This window comes from Dipodomys spectabilis, unplaced genomic scaffold (genome assembly GCF_019054845.1).
Source record: "Dipodomys spectabilis isolate Male_0828 unplaced genomic scaffold, ASM1905484v1 ptg000096l, whole genome shotgun sequence".
In the NCBI taxonomy this organism is placed as follows: domain Eukaryota; kingdom Metazoa; phylum Chordata; class Mammalia; order Rodentia; family Heteromyidae; genus Dipodomys; species Dipodomys spectabilis.
Window position 1 is genome coordinate 268,201 of NW_024870773.1, and position 15,935 is coordinate 284,135.

The following is a 15,935-nucleotide window of genomic DNA, read 5'->3' on the forward strand; positions in this document are numbered from 1 at the left end:
CAACCATAAAGCCTGAGAGAGTAGGTAGAACTCTTAGGGCTCTGTATGTCACTTACCATGTAGACTGGGCTCAATTTCAAACATCTTTTTATAAAGAAGCCTGTGAGGGGGCTGGGAAGGTGGCTCAGTGGTAGAGTGCTTGCCTTGCATGCCTGAGGCCCTGGGTTAGATTCCTCAGCACCACATAAGCAAAAAGAAAAAAGCCGGAAGTGGCGCTGTGGCTCAAGTGGTAGAGCACAAGCCTTGAGCTGAAGAGCTGAGGGACAGCGGCCAGGCCCAGAGTTCTGGCCCCATGACCGGACCCAAAAAAAAAAAGAAGAAGCCTGTGAGCTGAGCACTGGTGGCTCACGCCTATGATCTTGGCTACTGAGGAGGTTGAGATCTATGGATCACACTTCAAAGCCAGCCCAGGCAGTAAAGTCTGTGAGACTCTTATCTCCAGTAAACTACTCAGAAAAAGCCAGATGTGGCACTGTTGCTCAAATGCTAGAGCGCTAGCCATGAACAGAAAGAGGCTCAGGGACAGCATTCAGGCCCAGGCCCAGCATTTAAGCTTCAGGACTGGCACACCCAAAGAAGCCTGCACCATCATCTCTTCTAACTTTGGCACCTGCATCTCAGCTGTTACCATCAGTCAGATTCTAATGCGCTGCTGTTACTTCAGTTTTTGCCCATTCTTTCTCATACTATCCTGAGTAGCATAGTCTAGCTGCTCCCTGAAACTCTCAGTTCATTTCACATGACATTTACTGTCTTGCATTTTAAACTTTTGTTCAAGTCTCAAGTCCCTTTTTAGTCTTAACATTGATTATTTCATGCAGAGCGTTGCTTAGAGTTGCTTGCTGGATATATGTTGAACTGAGTAGATGAAACTGAAGTTAAATAAAGGAGTTTGGTTTAGTTTGAGAGTATTACATTTCCATTAAAAGAGTTTAGCACTGGGATTGTAGCGCAGTGATACTGCACTTGCCTAGCTCGCATGAGGCCATGGGCTCAGTCCTCAGTATTAGAACACACACACACACACACAAAAAGAGCAAAACAAAAAGTTTACATTTTATTTATAGTGTATTCCCTAACTCCACTCAAAAACTATTCCATACCCAGTACAGGAGTAAAGAATAAATAGAGAAATTCCAATGTTTTAAGACTTAGAAGAATAAAGAGCTTAAGATAAAACAGTAATTGCAATTTGAGTTCTGAATTCTGCTCTGAATTTTCTATTAGCCAGTTCAGAGGAAAAAAAGAAAAGCTCAGGCGAGCTAGGACATGGTTGGAGGAAGAAAGTTCTAACTAACCTTAAACTTTAGTGGAGACTTTATCATGATTTCTCTGTTTAAAGTATTGAATAACACAATTCATAGTTAGCATTGGTTTATAAAAGATTAGACTTATTTTTCAATGTTTTCCTTATTTTATTTTATTTTATTTTTTGTCAGTCATGGGGCTTGAACTCTGGGCTTGGGCACTGTCCCTGCACTCTTCAGCTCAAGGGGAGTGCTCTACCACTTACACCAATGTGCCACTTCCAGTTTTCTAGTGGTTTTTATTGGAGATAAGAGTCTCATGGACTTTCCTGCCTGGGCTGGCTTTGAACCACAATCCTCAGAACTCAGCCTCCTGAGTAGCTGGGATTACAGGCGTGAGCCACCGATGCCCGGCTCTCATTTTATTTTTGAAGGGAACAAGAGGGACCTGTGGATCCAACTCTTCATCCCCAAATGTGGGGTGTGACTGAGCAAGCTAGGGTTCTCTGCAGATCAGGCTGCCTTCCCAAAGACACAGCCTTCTAGTGCCTCCTTGGTCAATGTCCTTCCCTTGAGGCCACATGAGAGAATCTGTGGCTCTCTAGCTTGAACTGACTGGCAAGTGTTCTTTCTGTGTTTGTGTAACAGTGTTCCTCCAGAAACTGGAATTGGCCTCTGTGGGTGACTCTGGTGTGAGAGCCACTTCACAGCTGGGAGGCTTTGAGGCCATGCAGAGAGGGAGGACATGGATTCTATGTTCTCTCTCAAGAGATCTCTTTCTATTGTCCACCTGGACCCAAGACAGAGACCCAGTTCTTGGTCCTTTTCCTTTAGTGATGGGCACATTTGTTTTCAAATCATTTACTCAGAACACGGCTCTGCATGGATTCTAGGCTTCTGAAGGAATCTCAATTCAACGCCCTTACTCCAAGGAAGACAAGAGCTCATCTTCTGTCCCCAAGTGGATATTAATTTAAGTCACTTCACTTCTGAAGCAGTGTTTGTGCATACATGCACAAACATGCAAACATGCACACACATATGAACACATGTACAACCAGGCAGCCAAAGGGTCACTTCCTCCCAACTACTATTTTGTGCATTTCTTTTTTATTTTTGACCACAAAGGTTTCATTTCCTTGTTTCTTGGAAGCTCAGCTATGCATTTAGAAGATTTGCTTAGCAAAAGAAACTAACTAGAAATCTAACATACAGCATGCTTCCAACCATATGGCATTCTCAGAAAAACAAAACTGTGGATACATGAAAACAATGAGCAAGGAGAGAGGGAAGGAGGGAAGGGAGGAAGGAAGGAAGGAAGGAAGGAAGGAAGGAAGGAAGGAAGGAAGGAAGGAAGGAAGGAAGGAAGGAAGGAAGGAAGGAAGGAAGGAAGGAAGGAAGTACTGAAAGCTTTTAGGGTGGCAGAACTGGTCTGTACCATAGTGAAATTGGCTGAACATCCAAACTCATAGGATGAATGACATTATAGGCTGGAGGTAAAAATCACATACAGACATTACTTCATCAGCTGTAATCAATACTCATACCAACTGTAAGGCATTACTAATAGGAGAACTGAGTGTAGAGGTAGCACAGGAGGACAAAGGGAGCTCTATACTTCCTGCTAGGTTTCCTGCAGACTTGTAACTGCTCTAAAACATAAAGTGCTAATTCTTTTTGATTAATTAATTACTCTAGCATATGTACTGTTTTTATAGTGGAAAAGCTTTCAGATAATCGTACCTACCATTTTCCCACAAATGTTCCACAGGTTTTCTATTTTGTTTTGATAGTTTTTTTTACTCTAAAATCAATATAACTGTTTCATGCAATATAAATACTTTTGTCTGTTTCCTTTGTCTTAGAGCCTTCATGGAGACTTAGAACCAGCATCATTTTCCTGGACATATGAAGAAATTAAAGAAGTTCACAAGCGATGGTGGCAATTGAGAGATAATGCTGTAGAAATCTTTCTAACAAATGGCAGAACACTCTTGTTGGCATTTGATACCACCAAGGTAAATTCAACCTTAAGTAATAAGATGCCTGCCATCTAGGCAAGCATGTGACCAAGGCTGATACTAATTATGTAAATTTTAATTTAAACTGAAATCATGTAGTGAAATGTTTTATCTCTTGGCCTTTACTAAAGTAAACCCTTGAACCTATTAGCATTTTTTGACCTGTAAAATTGTATTCAGTTCGGGTTCCCCCAGAAGAATAAAAGAAGTACAAGAAGGGCCATCTTTTTTCTTTTTCCTTCCTTCCTTCCTTCCTTCCTTCCTTCCTTCCTTCCTTCCTTCCTTCCTTCCTTCCTTCCTTCCTTCCTTCCTTCCTTCCTTCTTTCCTTCCTTCCTTCCTTCCTTCTTTTATTTCTTTGTTCCTTTCATTCTGGTGATTGGATTCAGGGGCACATGCTTGGTAGACAGTTGCTGTGCCACTGCACCACACCCCTAGCTCTTTTGCTTTTAGTCTGTTTTTCAGACAGAGGTCATACACTAGCCAGGCTGGCCTTGAACCATAATCATCCTGCCTCTGCTTCCTGAGTAGCTGAGACCAAAAGCATGCACTACTATGCTGTGTGTGTGTGTGTGTGTGTGTGTGTGTGTGTGTGTGTGTGTGTGTGTGTGTGTGTGTGTGTGTGTGTGTGTGTGTGTGTGTGTGTGTGTGTGTGTGTGTGTGTGTGTGTGTGTGTGTGTGTGTGTGTTGCTAGTTAATTGGAGATAAGAATCTCACAAACTTTTCTGCCCAGGCTGGCTGAACCACAATCCTCAGATCTCACTCTCCTGTGTAGCTAAGATTTCAGGCATGAATCAGAAGCACCCAGCTGCTAACTTTTGCTAAGACTGGCCACAGACTTTGTTCCTTCTATCTCCAAATCCTCAGTAGCTAAAATTATAAGCATGAGTTACTGCTCATGACAATCCAACCCATAATGCATGTTTCTTCATCTGCCATTTGTCTCAATCCCTTTGTGAAAACCCTTTGGGGGAAAGTTGTATGTACTTTCTGACTCTCCTTCCTCCCTGAAGCTGTCTTCTGAACTGCTCCTGTCGCTGTATTTCCTCTCCTGGTCCTGTTTCCTGTTTCCTTGCTTGGCCTACCAGAAGCTTTCTAGACAGCTGGCTAGTCTTCCTCCTGGAAGAAGACTTCCCTGACCTTCTGGGTTTCTACTTTTTCTCTCTTCACCTTCTCTTTCATGGGCATTTTATTCATCTTATTACATTCACCATCGGTATCTTTCTCAGACCTCTTCTTATCCCTTCTCATGGCTTGAAAATGCCATCTTAACAGCATACAGCTTTGGATCAGTGCCCAAGCCTCTCCCCCAAATGCCACATTTATAAATGAAAACAAATACATTTCTATATAGAGATAAGTATTTTCTGGACATTCTAGGAACTAATGTTAGGTCTTCACTCTTGCAAGCCAAGAGCCCGTTTTTACATTGGTTATTTTTGAGGAAGCATCTTACTGTATTCTTCTGAGATCTTCTTATTTGTGTTTCTTCATATTCCTGGGGAAAATAGGCATACACCACTATGCCTAGCCATTGATTGAGATGGAATTTCAGAATCTTGCATGTGCCTGGATTGCTGTTGAACAATAATCCCCTGATCTCCACCTCCCATACCTGGCTCTGCTTTTACATATTGGGAGTCATAAAATGACTTGTACTTGGCATCTTTTTGGAAGTCACCAACTAGAATCTCAAACTTAGTATACACCAAACTTAGCTGAACTGAATCTTCCTCTAAAATTTCCTTTAATTTTTTCCTATCTCTGTAGGCAGAAATTTCATCTTTCTAATGTTCATGCTGTAAACCCTGAGGGTATCTAGACTCACCCAGTTCTCTCGCACTCTGTCTACTATACTACACTGTACTTGTCTAGAAAAAAATACTTTCTTCTTTGATTTTTTTTAACATTTTAATTGTATTTTTAAAAATTGGTTATTATAAAGGTGATGTACAGCGGGGTTACAGTTTTCATTGATTTTTTTGTATCTGTATAGAAGTGACTTTTGTGCATAATTCAGAAGTTATGAACAACAAAGCCTAGCCATTGTGGCTCTCATCTGTAATCCTAGCTGTGCAGGAGGTCAAGATCAATCGATCATGATTCAAAGCCAGCCTGGGCAGGAAAGTCCATGAGACTCATACCTCCAACTAACCAGCAGAAAACTGGAAGTGGAACTGTGGCTCAAAAGTGGTAGGACAGTAAAAAAAAAAAAAAAAAAGTGGTAGGGCACTAGCCCCAGGCCCTGAGTTCAAGCCCCACAACTGAAAAAAAAGTTATAAATAATAACTTAGAAGTTACTACCAAGTGATCTTAGAATATTTTCCCAGCAGCAAGGTATAATAACTGAGAGCCTATGTCTGGAGGAAGACGTTCTGCACCTGTACCCTGTTTAGCTCACATCATTACTTCTCCTACTTAGGAGGCTAAAGTCTGAGGATCATAGTTCAAAGCCAGCCTGATAGGTTCTTGCCTCCAATTAACCACCAAAACCAACAAACAAAAAAAGCCAGAAGTGGAGCTATGGTTCAAGTAGTAGAGCAATAGCCTTGAGCAAAAATGCTCAGGTACAGTGCTTAAGATCTGAGTTCAAGCCCCAGGACTAACACAAAATTTTTTTTCTTGCAAAATTTGATATCAGTAGTAACCTGATTTACTCTGGAGAAAAGTGTCTGCGAGCTTAAAATATCTGAGTCTTTTTTCTTCCTCTCCCTCTGTTAGGTCCGTGATGATGTGTATCACAATATACTCACAAATAACCTCCCAAATCTTCTGGAATATGGTAACATCACTGCTCTAACAAATCTGTGGTATGCTGGACAAATTACCAATTTTGAATATTTGACTCACCTAAACAAACATGCTGGTCGATCCTTCAATGATCTCATGCAGTATCCGGTGTTCCCATTTATACTCTCTGACTATGTTAATGAGACCCTTGATCTCAATGACCCATCAATCTACAGGTGAGTAAGAGCATTACCATCTTTCAGAGTCACCATATGCTGTATTGATGTCATTGAGGTTTTCCACAAAATATCATAAAATTCTTCATAGCATGCATAAAAATAAAGTGACTGTTTAATCATTTACCTAATCAGCTCAACTCAGTAATTAAGAATAACAAAACTCTTACCTTTGGGCTCTCAAACTTACCAAACTGATGTCATCTCTCTTTTTGATTTTAGACATTCTCTTAGATAGCTGCAGTACTATTATTATACGTAAGCAAATTAATAATAGTTCCATCAACTAGCCGGTCCATTTTCACATGTCTCCTGGTTATCCTAAAGATGCCCTTTTTGTGATTAGTTGGCAACAGGCCCACTGTTGTTTTTTATTTTATATGTGTGTATATGTATATACGTGTGTGTATATGTATATATCCTTTTAATTGTTTACATATATGTTTTTTTCTTTATTTTCTCCTGACATTGACTTGCTCAAAACAAAAAAAGTTATTTATTTTGTGCACTTCACATTCTGTGGTTTCTGATTTCTTTCTGTGGCATCCATGATTTAGTTTGCTTCTCTAGCATCTATTTTCTAGAGATTGAGGATTCATTCTTTTTTTTTTTTTTTTTTGAGGATTCATTCTTGAGGCTTGCTTAGGCTCAAGTTCACCCCTGTATTTTGGCAAGCAGCCACTGAAGATAGTGATGTATAGGTTGATACTAGAAGCCTGTGGTTTTCCTTTCTGGTAGTACTTGTGATGAGCTGTAGGTTCAGGGTCCCAGTGACTCATGTCTTATGTCTTATCAGTTGTTGATTATTGCTTAAAAATACCATTTCAATAGGGCCAACAAATAGTGATTTCTTATTTTCTCATTTATCCTAAATTTACTGGAAGAAAGTATACAATCGGAGCCTAGGATATATCTTTTGTCAGAGAACAAAGGAATTGCTGGGCACTGGTGGCTTATGCCTGTAATCCTAGCTACTCAGGAGGCTGAGATCCTCAGATCTCAGCCAGCCCTGTCAGGAAAGTCAGTGAGACTTTTATCTCCAGGAAACTTGACGTAGCACTGTGGCTCAAAGTGGTAGAGCTCTAGCTTTGAGCAGAAGAACTCAGTGATAGTGCCTGGGTCCTGACTAATACAAGAAAGAGAAAGAGGGAGGGAGGAAGAGGGAAGAACGGAGGGTGTGTGTGTGAAGGGGGGGGGGGGAGAAATGAACATTTTCTCAAAAAGACACAGAAGCCAGGCTTGGTGACACATAATCTCAGTTACTTTTGAGACAGGTAGGAGTATCTCACTCCTAGATCCCAGCCTGAGTTAAAAGGGAAAAAAGGATGAAAAAGGACACAAAAGGACATTTAAATGCTTCTCACTGCCTAATACAGGGCAATCAGAATAGAAGAAAAAAATGACTGCAAGCAGGTGAAGTGCATTGAAGTGCAAAGGCGCATTAGCTCATAATTGCATAGGTTAAGGGATCCTTATCTGAATACTGGGGACCAGAGTGGCTTAGATTTGGGAGTTCAGATTTTGCAGTATTCTGAGGCTTTACCAGTTGAGCATCCTTAATCTAAAACCGAGATCTGAAATATCTACAATTTTAAATTTTGAAGCTTTGAATGTTCTTCGTAAGAAGTTGCAAATTTTGGAGTTTTTTTGGATTTCAGATTTTCTGATTAGGAATGCTGAAACCTATATGGCGTTTTGAAAGACCAAATACACACACACACACACACACACACACACACGCACACACACACACACACACACACACACACACACACACACCAAAACAAACCTCCTATTTCTCGTGGAAAGTAAACAGAGGACCAATTACTTATTTTGAAATTTGAGAATTCAAGGAAAAATCAATATTCTATCTTTTCTAAATGAACTGTATTTTGCCCATTTAGTTGAAAAAATTCTCACTTAGTTAAAAAATTAACTCCAAATATTCCACTTGTTATATATGTTAGTGTTTTAATAATTTTAACAGTCAAAAATGGCCTAGCAAAGAAATCATATCCTATTTAATGCACTTTTTGATTTAAAAAAGAGCAAGTGGCATGTTGTTTCTCCTTTAGACATTTTATACACTGTTAGTAGACATTTAAACACTTTACACATTGCTGATATAAATAGATATGGTCTTTTTGGAAGGCAATCTGACAGTGTATTCAAAGAACTCTCAAAATGTGCACACTCTGCTTTAGCAGTTTAGCTTCTAGGAACTTTTTTTTCCTGTGGGAAATGTGAAGTTCATGTGCTCTACCAGAAAGGCTCCATCTCGCAGTAAGTTTCATGCTGTCAGGAACCTGTCTTGTCTAGTCATTGCTTGTCTTAGTGACTGGTGCGCAAAGATTATTGTAGAAGTATGTTACATGCATAGAAACATGCTCAAGCAGAAGATCTACTTACATTCTACTAAAATGTTTTACCTATGGATTCTACTGCCGTGACTGCTTTGGGGTTTATTCTGCTTGTTCTCCTGTAATTTTTTTTTATTTTTCAGACAGAGCATTAATACAATTGTATCCAAAAGATTTATCTACAGCATTTATGAAAAATTACATGCAAAGATCTTACCATGATTTCTTCCTATCTATTGACAAAATTTTAGAATTCAGAAAGTCCCAACAACAAAAATTGTGCTCAATGTCACTATGTTGATATCTCTAGAAAATAATAAGTTAACAGAAACAATAGGTGTAATTCTGGACATGCAGAACTGTTTGACTAACTAAACCTTGGGCAAATCTTGCTGTTGGTCTAATTATAATGCTATCTGCTGAAACTCCAGGTGTGCCAGGCAGCTGATCCCTCAGCCCAGATGCCCCCCACTCCCCACACATACTCCATTAGAGGCTTTTCTCCTCTCAAACAGTGCACAGGAATGCCACATGACCTGATGTGTGGTGTTTACACTTACACTGGGCACATCTTTGTCACTCAGCACCTACTTAGATAGCAGACTATATACTCACTCCAAAATCACAATTTGCCATGTTTAGCATGTGTTGGTTCTTCAGTTTTTATTGACAGACTGGGAACTTCCCAACCTCTCAGCATGATCATAATTTCTGTCCAAACCAGGCTTCCCATCATTGAGTCTGGGAAATGGGAGATGACAGCTCAGGGACTGGATCAGTGTCAGTTGATTGGAGGAGAATGCCCAGGTAGAGGGAGCAGTCCTTTGTAGGTTATGTCTGAGTCAGGAGTTCCTAATGCTAGCATAGCTCTGTGGAAAATTCCACCTTAGTAGTTTATGACGTATAGGTTTTCTGTTTTTGTTTTTTTCCTGGTCTTGGGGCTTGAACTCTGGGCTGGGCGCTGTCCCTAAGCTCCCTTTTGCTCAAGGCTAGTGCTCTACCACTTGAGCCACAGTGCCACTTCTAGCTTTCTATGTGATTAATTAAAGGTAAGAGTCTCATGGACATTCCTGTCCAGGCTGGCTTCAAACCTCCTGAACAATGAGATATAATTATTTATTTATTTATTTATATTTATTTTGTCGGTCATGAGGCTTTAACTCTGAGCCTGGGCTCTGGCTAGCTCAATGCTAGTGCTCTACCACTTAAGCCATAGCTCCACTTCCAGTTTTCTGGTGGTTTATTGGAGATAAGAGTCTCACAGACTTCCTGCTGGGCTGTCTTTGAACCGTGATCCTCAGATCTCAGCCTCCTGAGTAGCTAAGATTACAGGCATGAGCCACTGATGCCCAGCGAGATTTAATTTTTAATTGTGACTTTGCAACATGTATAAGCAGTACACTGAGGACTGAGCCTCTTGTTGATCATTTTATCTCTCTTTTTTTTTTAAAGATGTAGACATAGGCAGCTTAATTCAGACAGTGTCAAATTGTTTCATGTTCTTTCTACCATCCCTTCCTTTGCAGAAATCTCTCTAAGCCGATAGCTGTGCAGTATAAAGAAAAAGAAGATCGTTATGTGGACACATACAAGGTAGCTTTAGCTTTTACTGGCTCTTGGATAAATGAAAGATGGAGATAAGTTTAACAGACTTAAGCTTCACCTAATTTTAAATTGATAGTATTAATTTTCCTGTTTTTCACTTCTACTTGCACAACTAGAATTTAAAATTAAGAATACTTTGTCTTAATTTTCTGAAAACACCTTCAAAAATTAAGAAAAAGATGTTTTAGCATAAATTAAAAGGTTACAGTCCATTGTTTCTTCAAGCATAATATATTTCTTTGAAAATCACAAATATTTTCAGAGACATGCTATTCATATCTAAAAGAACTTTTTATATAATATTAATAGACCTGCTAATTAATTTAGTAAATATAAAAATAAAATCAATTCATATACCATTATGCTACTATATATTAAATATTGACATATTTATTTGTATCATACCCTTGCTAGTTACATCCAAAAAATTACACTTTTTTAAAGAAATTTATCAGATCTGAAACTTACTAAATAGAAATGAGACTATATGTTTAAGTAGAAGCAAATCTACTTGTTTATTTATAAATGTCATATAATCTTATTGAAGGTTCTGGGAAATTGAAAAAAGTTGCTTGCCACATCTTACACTCTTCACAGAGTGTCAATAAGGAAGCAGAAGAAGCAATTTCCTCATATTCACCACATTATTTATGTCACTTTCACTGATTGGTCTACATTTGGAACTGGGACAGTCTGGAGAGTCATGAAGTACCTCTTACTAATGCATTTTCCCTGGGCCAGCAGTGTGGCTATGGTAGAGCCAGCAAGCCTAGCAAGCCAGGCAAGCAAAGGGTCCTGGGTTCAGTCTCCAGCATTCACTCCACCTGTTACCAGATCCAGCAAGCCACGGGTATGAGTAGTGTGCAGACACTTAACTGAGCTTTATGATGGGAGGAGTAGGAAAAAAGATGGTTATATTCTTTTTTATTGTGCAACAGCCCTGTAAAACAGCCTTCAGGTGTTCTATTAGTACTCCTAGCATGTGATATCTGTGCCTTCCTCCTCTAGAGATACATTTCTCTGAAAAAGTCTACTGTATAATGAAGCTCCAGTAGTAGGAGCAGCTCTTGTTTTTTGTTGTTTTTTTTTGGGGGGGGGGTTGTTTGGGTTTTTTTGGTTGTTGTTAGTGTTTTGGGTTTTTGGGTTTTTTTTTTGGTCGGTTGTGGGGCTTGAACTCAGGGCCTGAGCATTGTCCCTGAGCTTTTTTGCTCAAGGCTAATACTCTGCCACTTCGTTTTTCTAGTGGTTACTTAGAGATAAGAGTTTCATGGACTTTCCTGCTTGGGCTGGCTTTGAACTGTGATCCTCAGATCTCAGCCTCCTGAGTAGCTAGGATTACAGACATGAGCCACCACCACCCGGCTCAGCTCTCATTTTTGAGTGCTTGATCAGCATACGCACTAGGAACCTTACTTGTGAGTGGAGTGCGGGAGTGAGGACACAGAGTGGGGGCTGGTTACCTATGGGAGGTGAGTGAGGAGGTACAGAATGCAGGTGGCTCTCACGTGGCCAGGCCTTAGCAGGCTCCAGGAAGATTGGACACTCAGGATGGCCAGGGTCTGTGTACTGTAGAGAAGGAGAGCAAGCTAAAGAGAATAGTGACAAAGGAGGATGGACAAGAAAACCAGCAAAGCATTCCCAGCTCTGCCTAGTACACCCCCTCATGAACTGCCGGCTTTGTGTCCTCAGTACTTGGAGGAAGAGTACCGCAAAGGAGTGCGGGAAGACGATCCCATGCCACCTGTGCAGCCCTATCACTACGGCTCCCACTATTCCAACAGTGGCACCGTGCTCCACTTCCTGGTCAGGATGCCTCCCTTCACCAAGATGTTTCTAGCCTATCAAGGTATGTGACAAGCTTTTCAGAACTGCCCCAAGTCACTGGAAGCCTGGGTCGGCTTCTGGAAAGCTACCTGAAAGTAACCAAACTCTAGGAAAAAGAATTCTCCCATCAGTAAAATTCTCCTCAAAAAAACTAGAGATGGTAGCTTCAAATTAAACATGTCGTAAGTTTATAAAAATGCAATTTTTATTTAAAAAGTTAAAATATAATTCACAAACCACAAATTTCACCCTTCAAAATATACTCAACTCAGTTTTAAAGTATTTTCAGCCTAACATAATTATTTTAGATCTAATATGTGATTTTGGAGCCTGAGTACTTGGTTTGTATAGCAGTTATCTGCTGGAGGTTGCTGTGGCAGAAGGAACACAGTTGTTTCTTACAGCATAGATAGCCGGAGAGCCATGCCAGCGCCCGCTCTGTCACCTGCCTGCTTGGAGATCTTCCACCTGGGTGTTTGGAGTGGCAGCCCAGGCTGAAGGTGAATTAGGAGGGAACTGTAGACTGTCATGCTAAGAGGACACACTCTGTCACCCTCTAATGAGAACTGAGCTAGTAGCTCTGCACTTGTACCTCATGACCCTTAGAGTTCTTCAGGGAATCTATCCATTCAGTTTGTCTTGGACTTTCTGACATTTTTCACTCATCAACAACCTGTTGGAGAAAAAAATTTGTATTCTCCCTGCTTTTTCTATGTAATAGGCTGTCCCTGTATAAACACAAAGCAGATGTCCCTCATGATGGCTGTATGGATGTTTTCTCCTTCAGTCTTGGTAGTTCAACATCAGCTTGGGAGCCTCCTATATGCACGATCTCCTGTCATAGCTATCTCAAGGTATGGATAGCTATGGATGGGCCACTGCAGTGTGTAACAGAACTGCCACCTCCTCCACCTAGAACTGTTGTTTTGTTGTTGCTATTTTTGTGGTGCTGAGCATCAAACCAGGGTCTTTTGCAGATTAAGTAAGGGCTGTACATTTCCACCCAGAAGACTGTTTTTATTAATGTATAAATTTTCCACTCATCTAAAATCTCAATCTTCACTCATGACTATTATAAATATATTTGTATATAGTATTAGATTTTCTTCATGGTATATTTTTGCTTAAGGTTGTATGTGTTTTGGTTATGTTGTGTGTTGTGGGGTGTGTGTGTGTGTGTGTGTGTGTGTGTGTGTGTGTGTGTGTGTGTGTGTGTGTGTGTGTGTGTGTGTGTGTGTGTGTGTGTGTGTGTGTGTGTGTGTGTGTGTGTGTTGTCACGGGTCTCGAACTCGACCTGGGCACTGTTCTGAGCCCTTTTGTTCCAGATTAGTGCTCTACCACTTTGAGTCACAGCACTACTTCCAGTTTTCTGGTGGTTCATTGGAGATAAGAATCTCATGGACTTTCCTGCCCAGGCTGGCGTTGAATCATAATCCTCAGATCTCAGCCTCCTGAGTAGCTAGGAGTATAAGCATGAGCTAACAGTGCCCAACTTGCACAAGTTTTTAAAACCCTGATACCACCTTAACTCTTACTCATTTTCATACATTAGCTTGAAATGATTTCTATTGGCTTTTGAATTAATTAATTTTTATTGATACTGAGGAATTTAGGGTCTCATGCTGGCTAAGCATGATTTTTTGATTTATTTATTTATTTATTCTTTTGCCAATCCTGAGAGCTGAACTCAGGGCCTGTGTGCTGTTTCTGAGCTTTTGTGCTCAAGGCTAGCACTGCCACTTGGAGCCACAACTCCACTTCTTGAGCTTAATTAGAAGTAAGGGTCTCACAGACTCTCCTATATGTTTCTTATTTTCAAGATAGGATCTTACTTTGTGTCCAGGCTGGCTGGACTCTGATCCTTCTATTGGGGCTGCCCTTTGTCACCATGATGACAGATTTTTTTCTGGCGGGGGATCCAATCGTGGGGCCTGAACTCTGGGCCTGGGCGCTGTCCCTCAGCTCTTCAGCTCAAGGCTAGCACTCTACCACTTAAGCCACAGAGCCACTTCCGGCTTTTTTCTTTTTGCTTATGTGCTGCTGAGGAATCGAACCCAGGGCCTCATGCATGCAAGGCAAGCGCTCTACCACTGAGCCACCTTCCCAGCCCAGATGACAGATTATTGTGTCCAACCATTGTGCTTTCCCCAAAGCTTGGATAGACATAAGTTTGCACCAGCCATCCAGCCATTGATTGAGATTGATTTCACAAACTTTTATGTCTGGCCTGACCTTGAATCACAAATCTTGATCTCTACCTCCCAAGTAGGTAGGGTTGTAGGCATGAGCCACCATGCTGGCTTGAGTTTATATCTTGATTTATGGTATAATTCAGGGGTTTCCACAATTGCCACTGTAGTTGCTTTGAGCTACATACTTTCTTTGTTGAGGGGGCTGCACTGTGCATAACATTTTTAGTTGCATCCCTGGCCTCTGATGCCAGTGGCACATCCTCACTTCACTCCAAGTTGGCGTAGGCCAGAGCATCTTAAAATTTGATCAGAATCCATGTGTGCTTCTCTTGTCCCACAGTTCCCTAGTCCACTGTAGATGCTGTGACCCCACCATTGCCTGACACAATGTCCCTGCTCACCTTCTGGGAGAAAGTAAACCTTTGTAAATCTTAATTTTTCCCAGAGTTTGTTTAGTGGGCAGGCAGTGCTATCTAACACAGCAAACTACATGACAAAGTGATGAAACTAGTATAGAAAGCTACTTGATAGAGCCCTGAGGTGTGGATAAAAAATTAGACAACATCCTTTTGGAACTCTTCCTTTGCTAATGCTGCTAGTTTGTTATGCTCTATATGAAAGGCAGGTTCATGGCTGAGTGATGCCAGAGATGTTGTAGATGATTGGTATAGTCCTAAGAAGCTCATTCACTGCTGGACTTTTCATTTCTTCTTGCTGGCCTGCCTGTAGCAGTATATCACATCATTGCTGGCCAAAACAAGGCAGGGAAAGTGGAAGCCCATATATTTCTAATGTATGCAAATTCAAAAATTAAAACAACTGGGAGAGAGCAAGAAAAGGGGTGACACTGTCCAGAAAGAAATGTACTCATTACCTGATTTGTGCGTGGGGCCAGTGGCTCATACCTATAATTCTAGTTACTCAGGAGGCTGAAATCTGAAGATCACATTTCAAAGCCAGCCCAGGCAAATAAACCCATCAGACTCTTATCTCCAGCTAGCTACCCAAAAGGCCAGAAGTGGAGCTGTGGTTCAGGTGGTAAAGTGCTAACCTTGAGCAAAAAAGGTCAGGGACAGCATTCAGGCCTTGAGTTCAAGCCCCAGGACTGGCCAAAAAAAAAACCCCAAAACTCATTACTTGACTTACATAACTATAACCCCTCTGTACATAGCCTTTAAAATAACAAAAAAAATTTAAACTAAGAAAAGAAAATAACAAGCCAAAACTAGTTATTGATTATTAGTAGTTAATGAACAAGAGTGTGCTTAGTTTTGATTTTGTTTATAGGAAACTTCTTTTTTTTTTGTCAGTCTTGGGTCTTGACTTCAGGGCTTGGGCACTGTCCCTGAGCTTCATTTGCTCATGGCTAGTACCCTACCACTTGAGCCATAGCCATCACTGCCAGCTTTTTCTGTTTATGTGGAACTGAGGAATGGAACCCAGAGCTTCACGTATGCCAGGCACTCTACCACAAAGCCACATTCCCAGCCTCATAGGAAACTTTATTCAGTGCTTTAGCTCAGAGTTAGAGCATCTAAAAAACCAAACTGCCTACCTTAAAACCAAGAAAATGGAGAACAAATTGTCTTAGCAATTGGAAGTGAAGGAATAATTTTGCTTCCTGGAAAGGAAGAGATTATTGTTTAATTTATTAGCATACATTATGAATTGTACAAAGTTTTATTGTGATCTTTACATCCATATGGTATAGTGTACTATGAC

The 15,935-nt window shown here is 40.7% G+C and overlaps 1 protein-coding gene across 1 annotated transcript in view; it reads left to right on the plus strand.

The window, feature by feature from the left end:
• Positions 1-15,935, plus strand: part of Lyst (lysosomal trafficking regulator) — a 144,170-nt gene that overhangs the window by 103,108 nt on the left and 25,127 nt on the right. The window contains exons 39-42 of the mRNA XM_042685962.1: positions 3,113-3,265; positions 5,988-6,232; positions 10,119-10,185; positions 11,887-12,043. Coding sequence (XP_042541896.1) covers positions 3,113-3,265; positions 5,988-6,232; positions 10,119-10,185; positions 11,887-12,043 — 622 coding nt within the window. The remainder of the gene's footprint in view (positions 1-3,112; positions 3,266-5,987; positions 6,233-10,118; positions 10,186-11,886; positions 12,044-15,935) is intronic.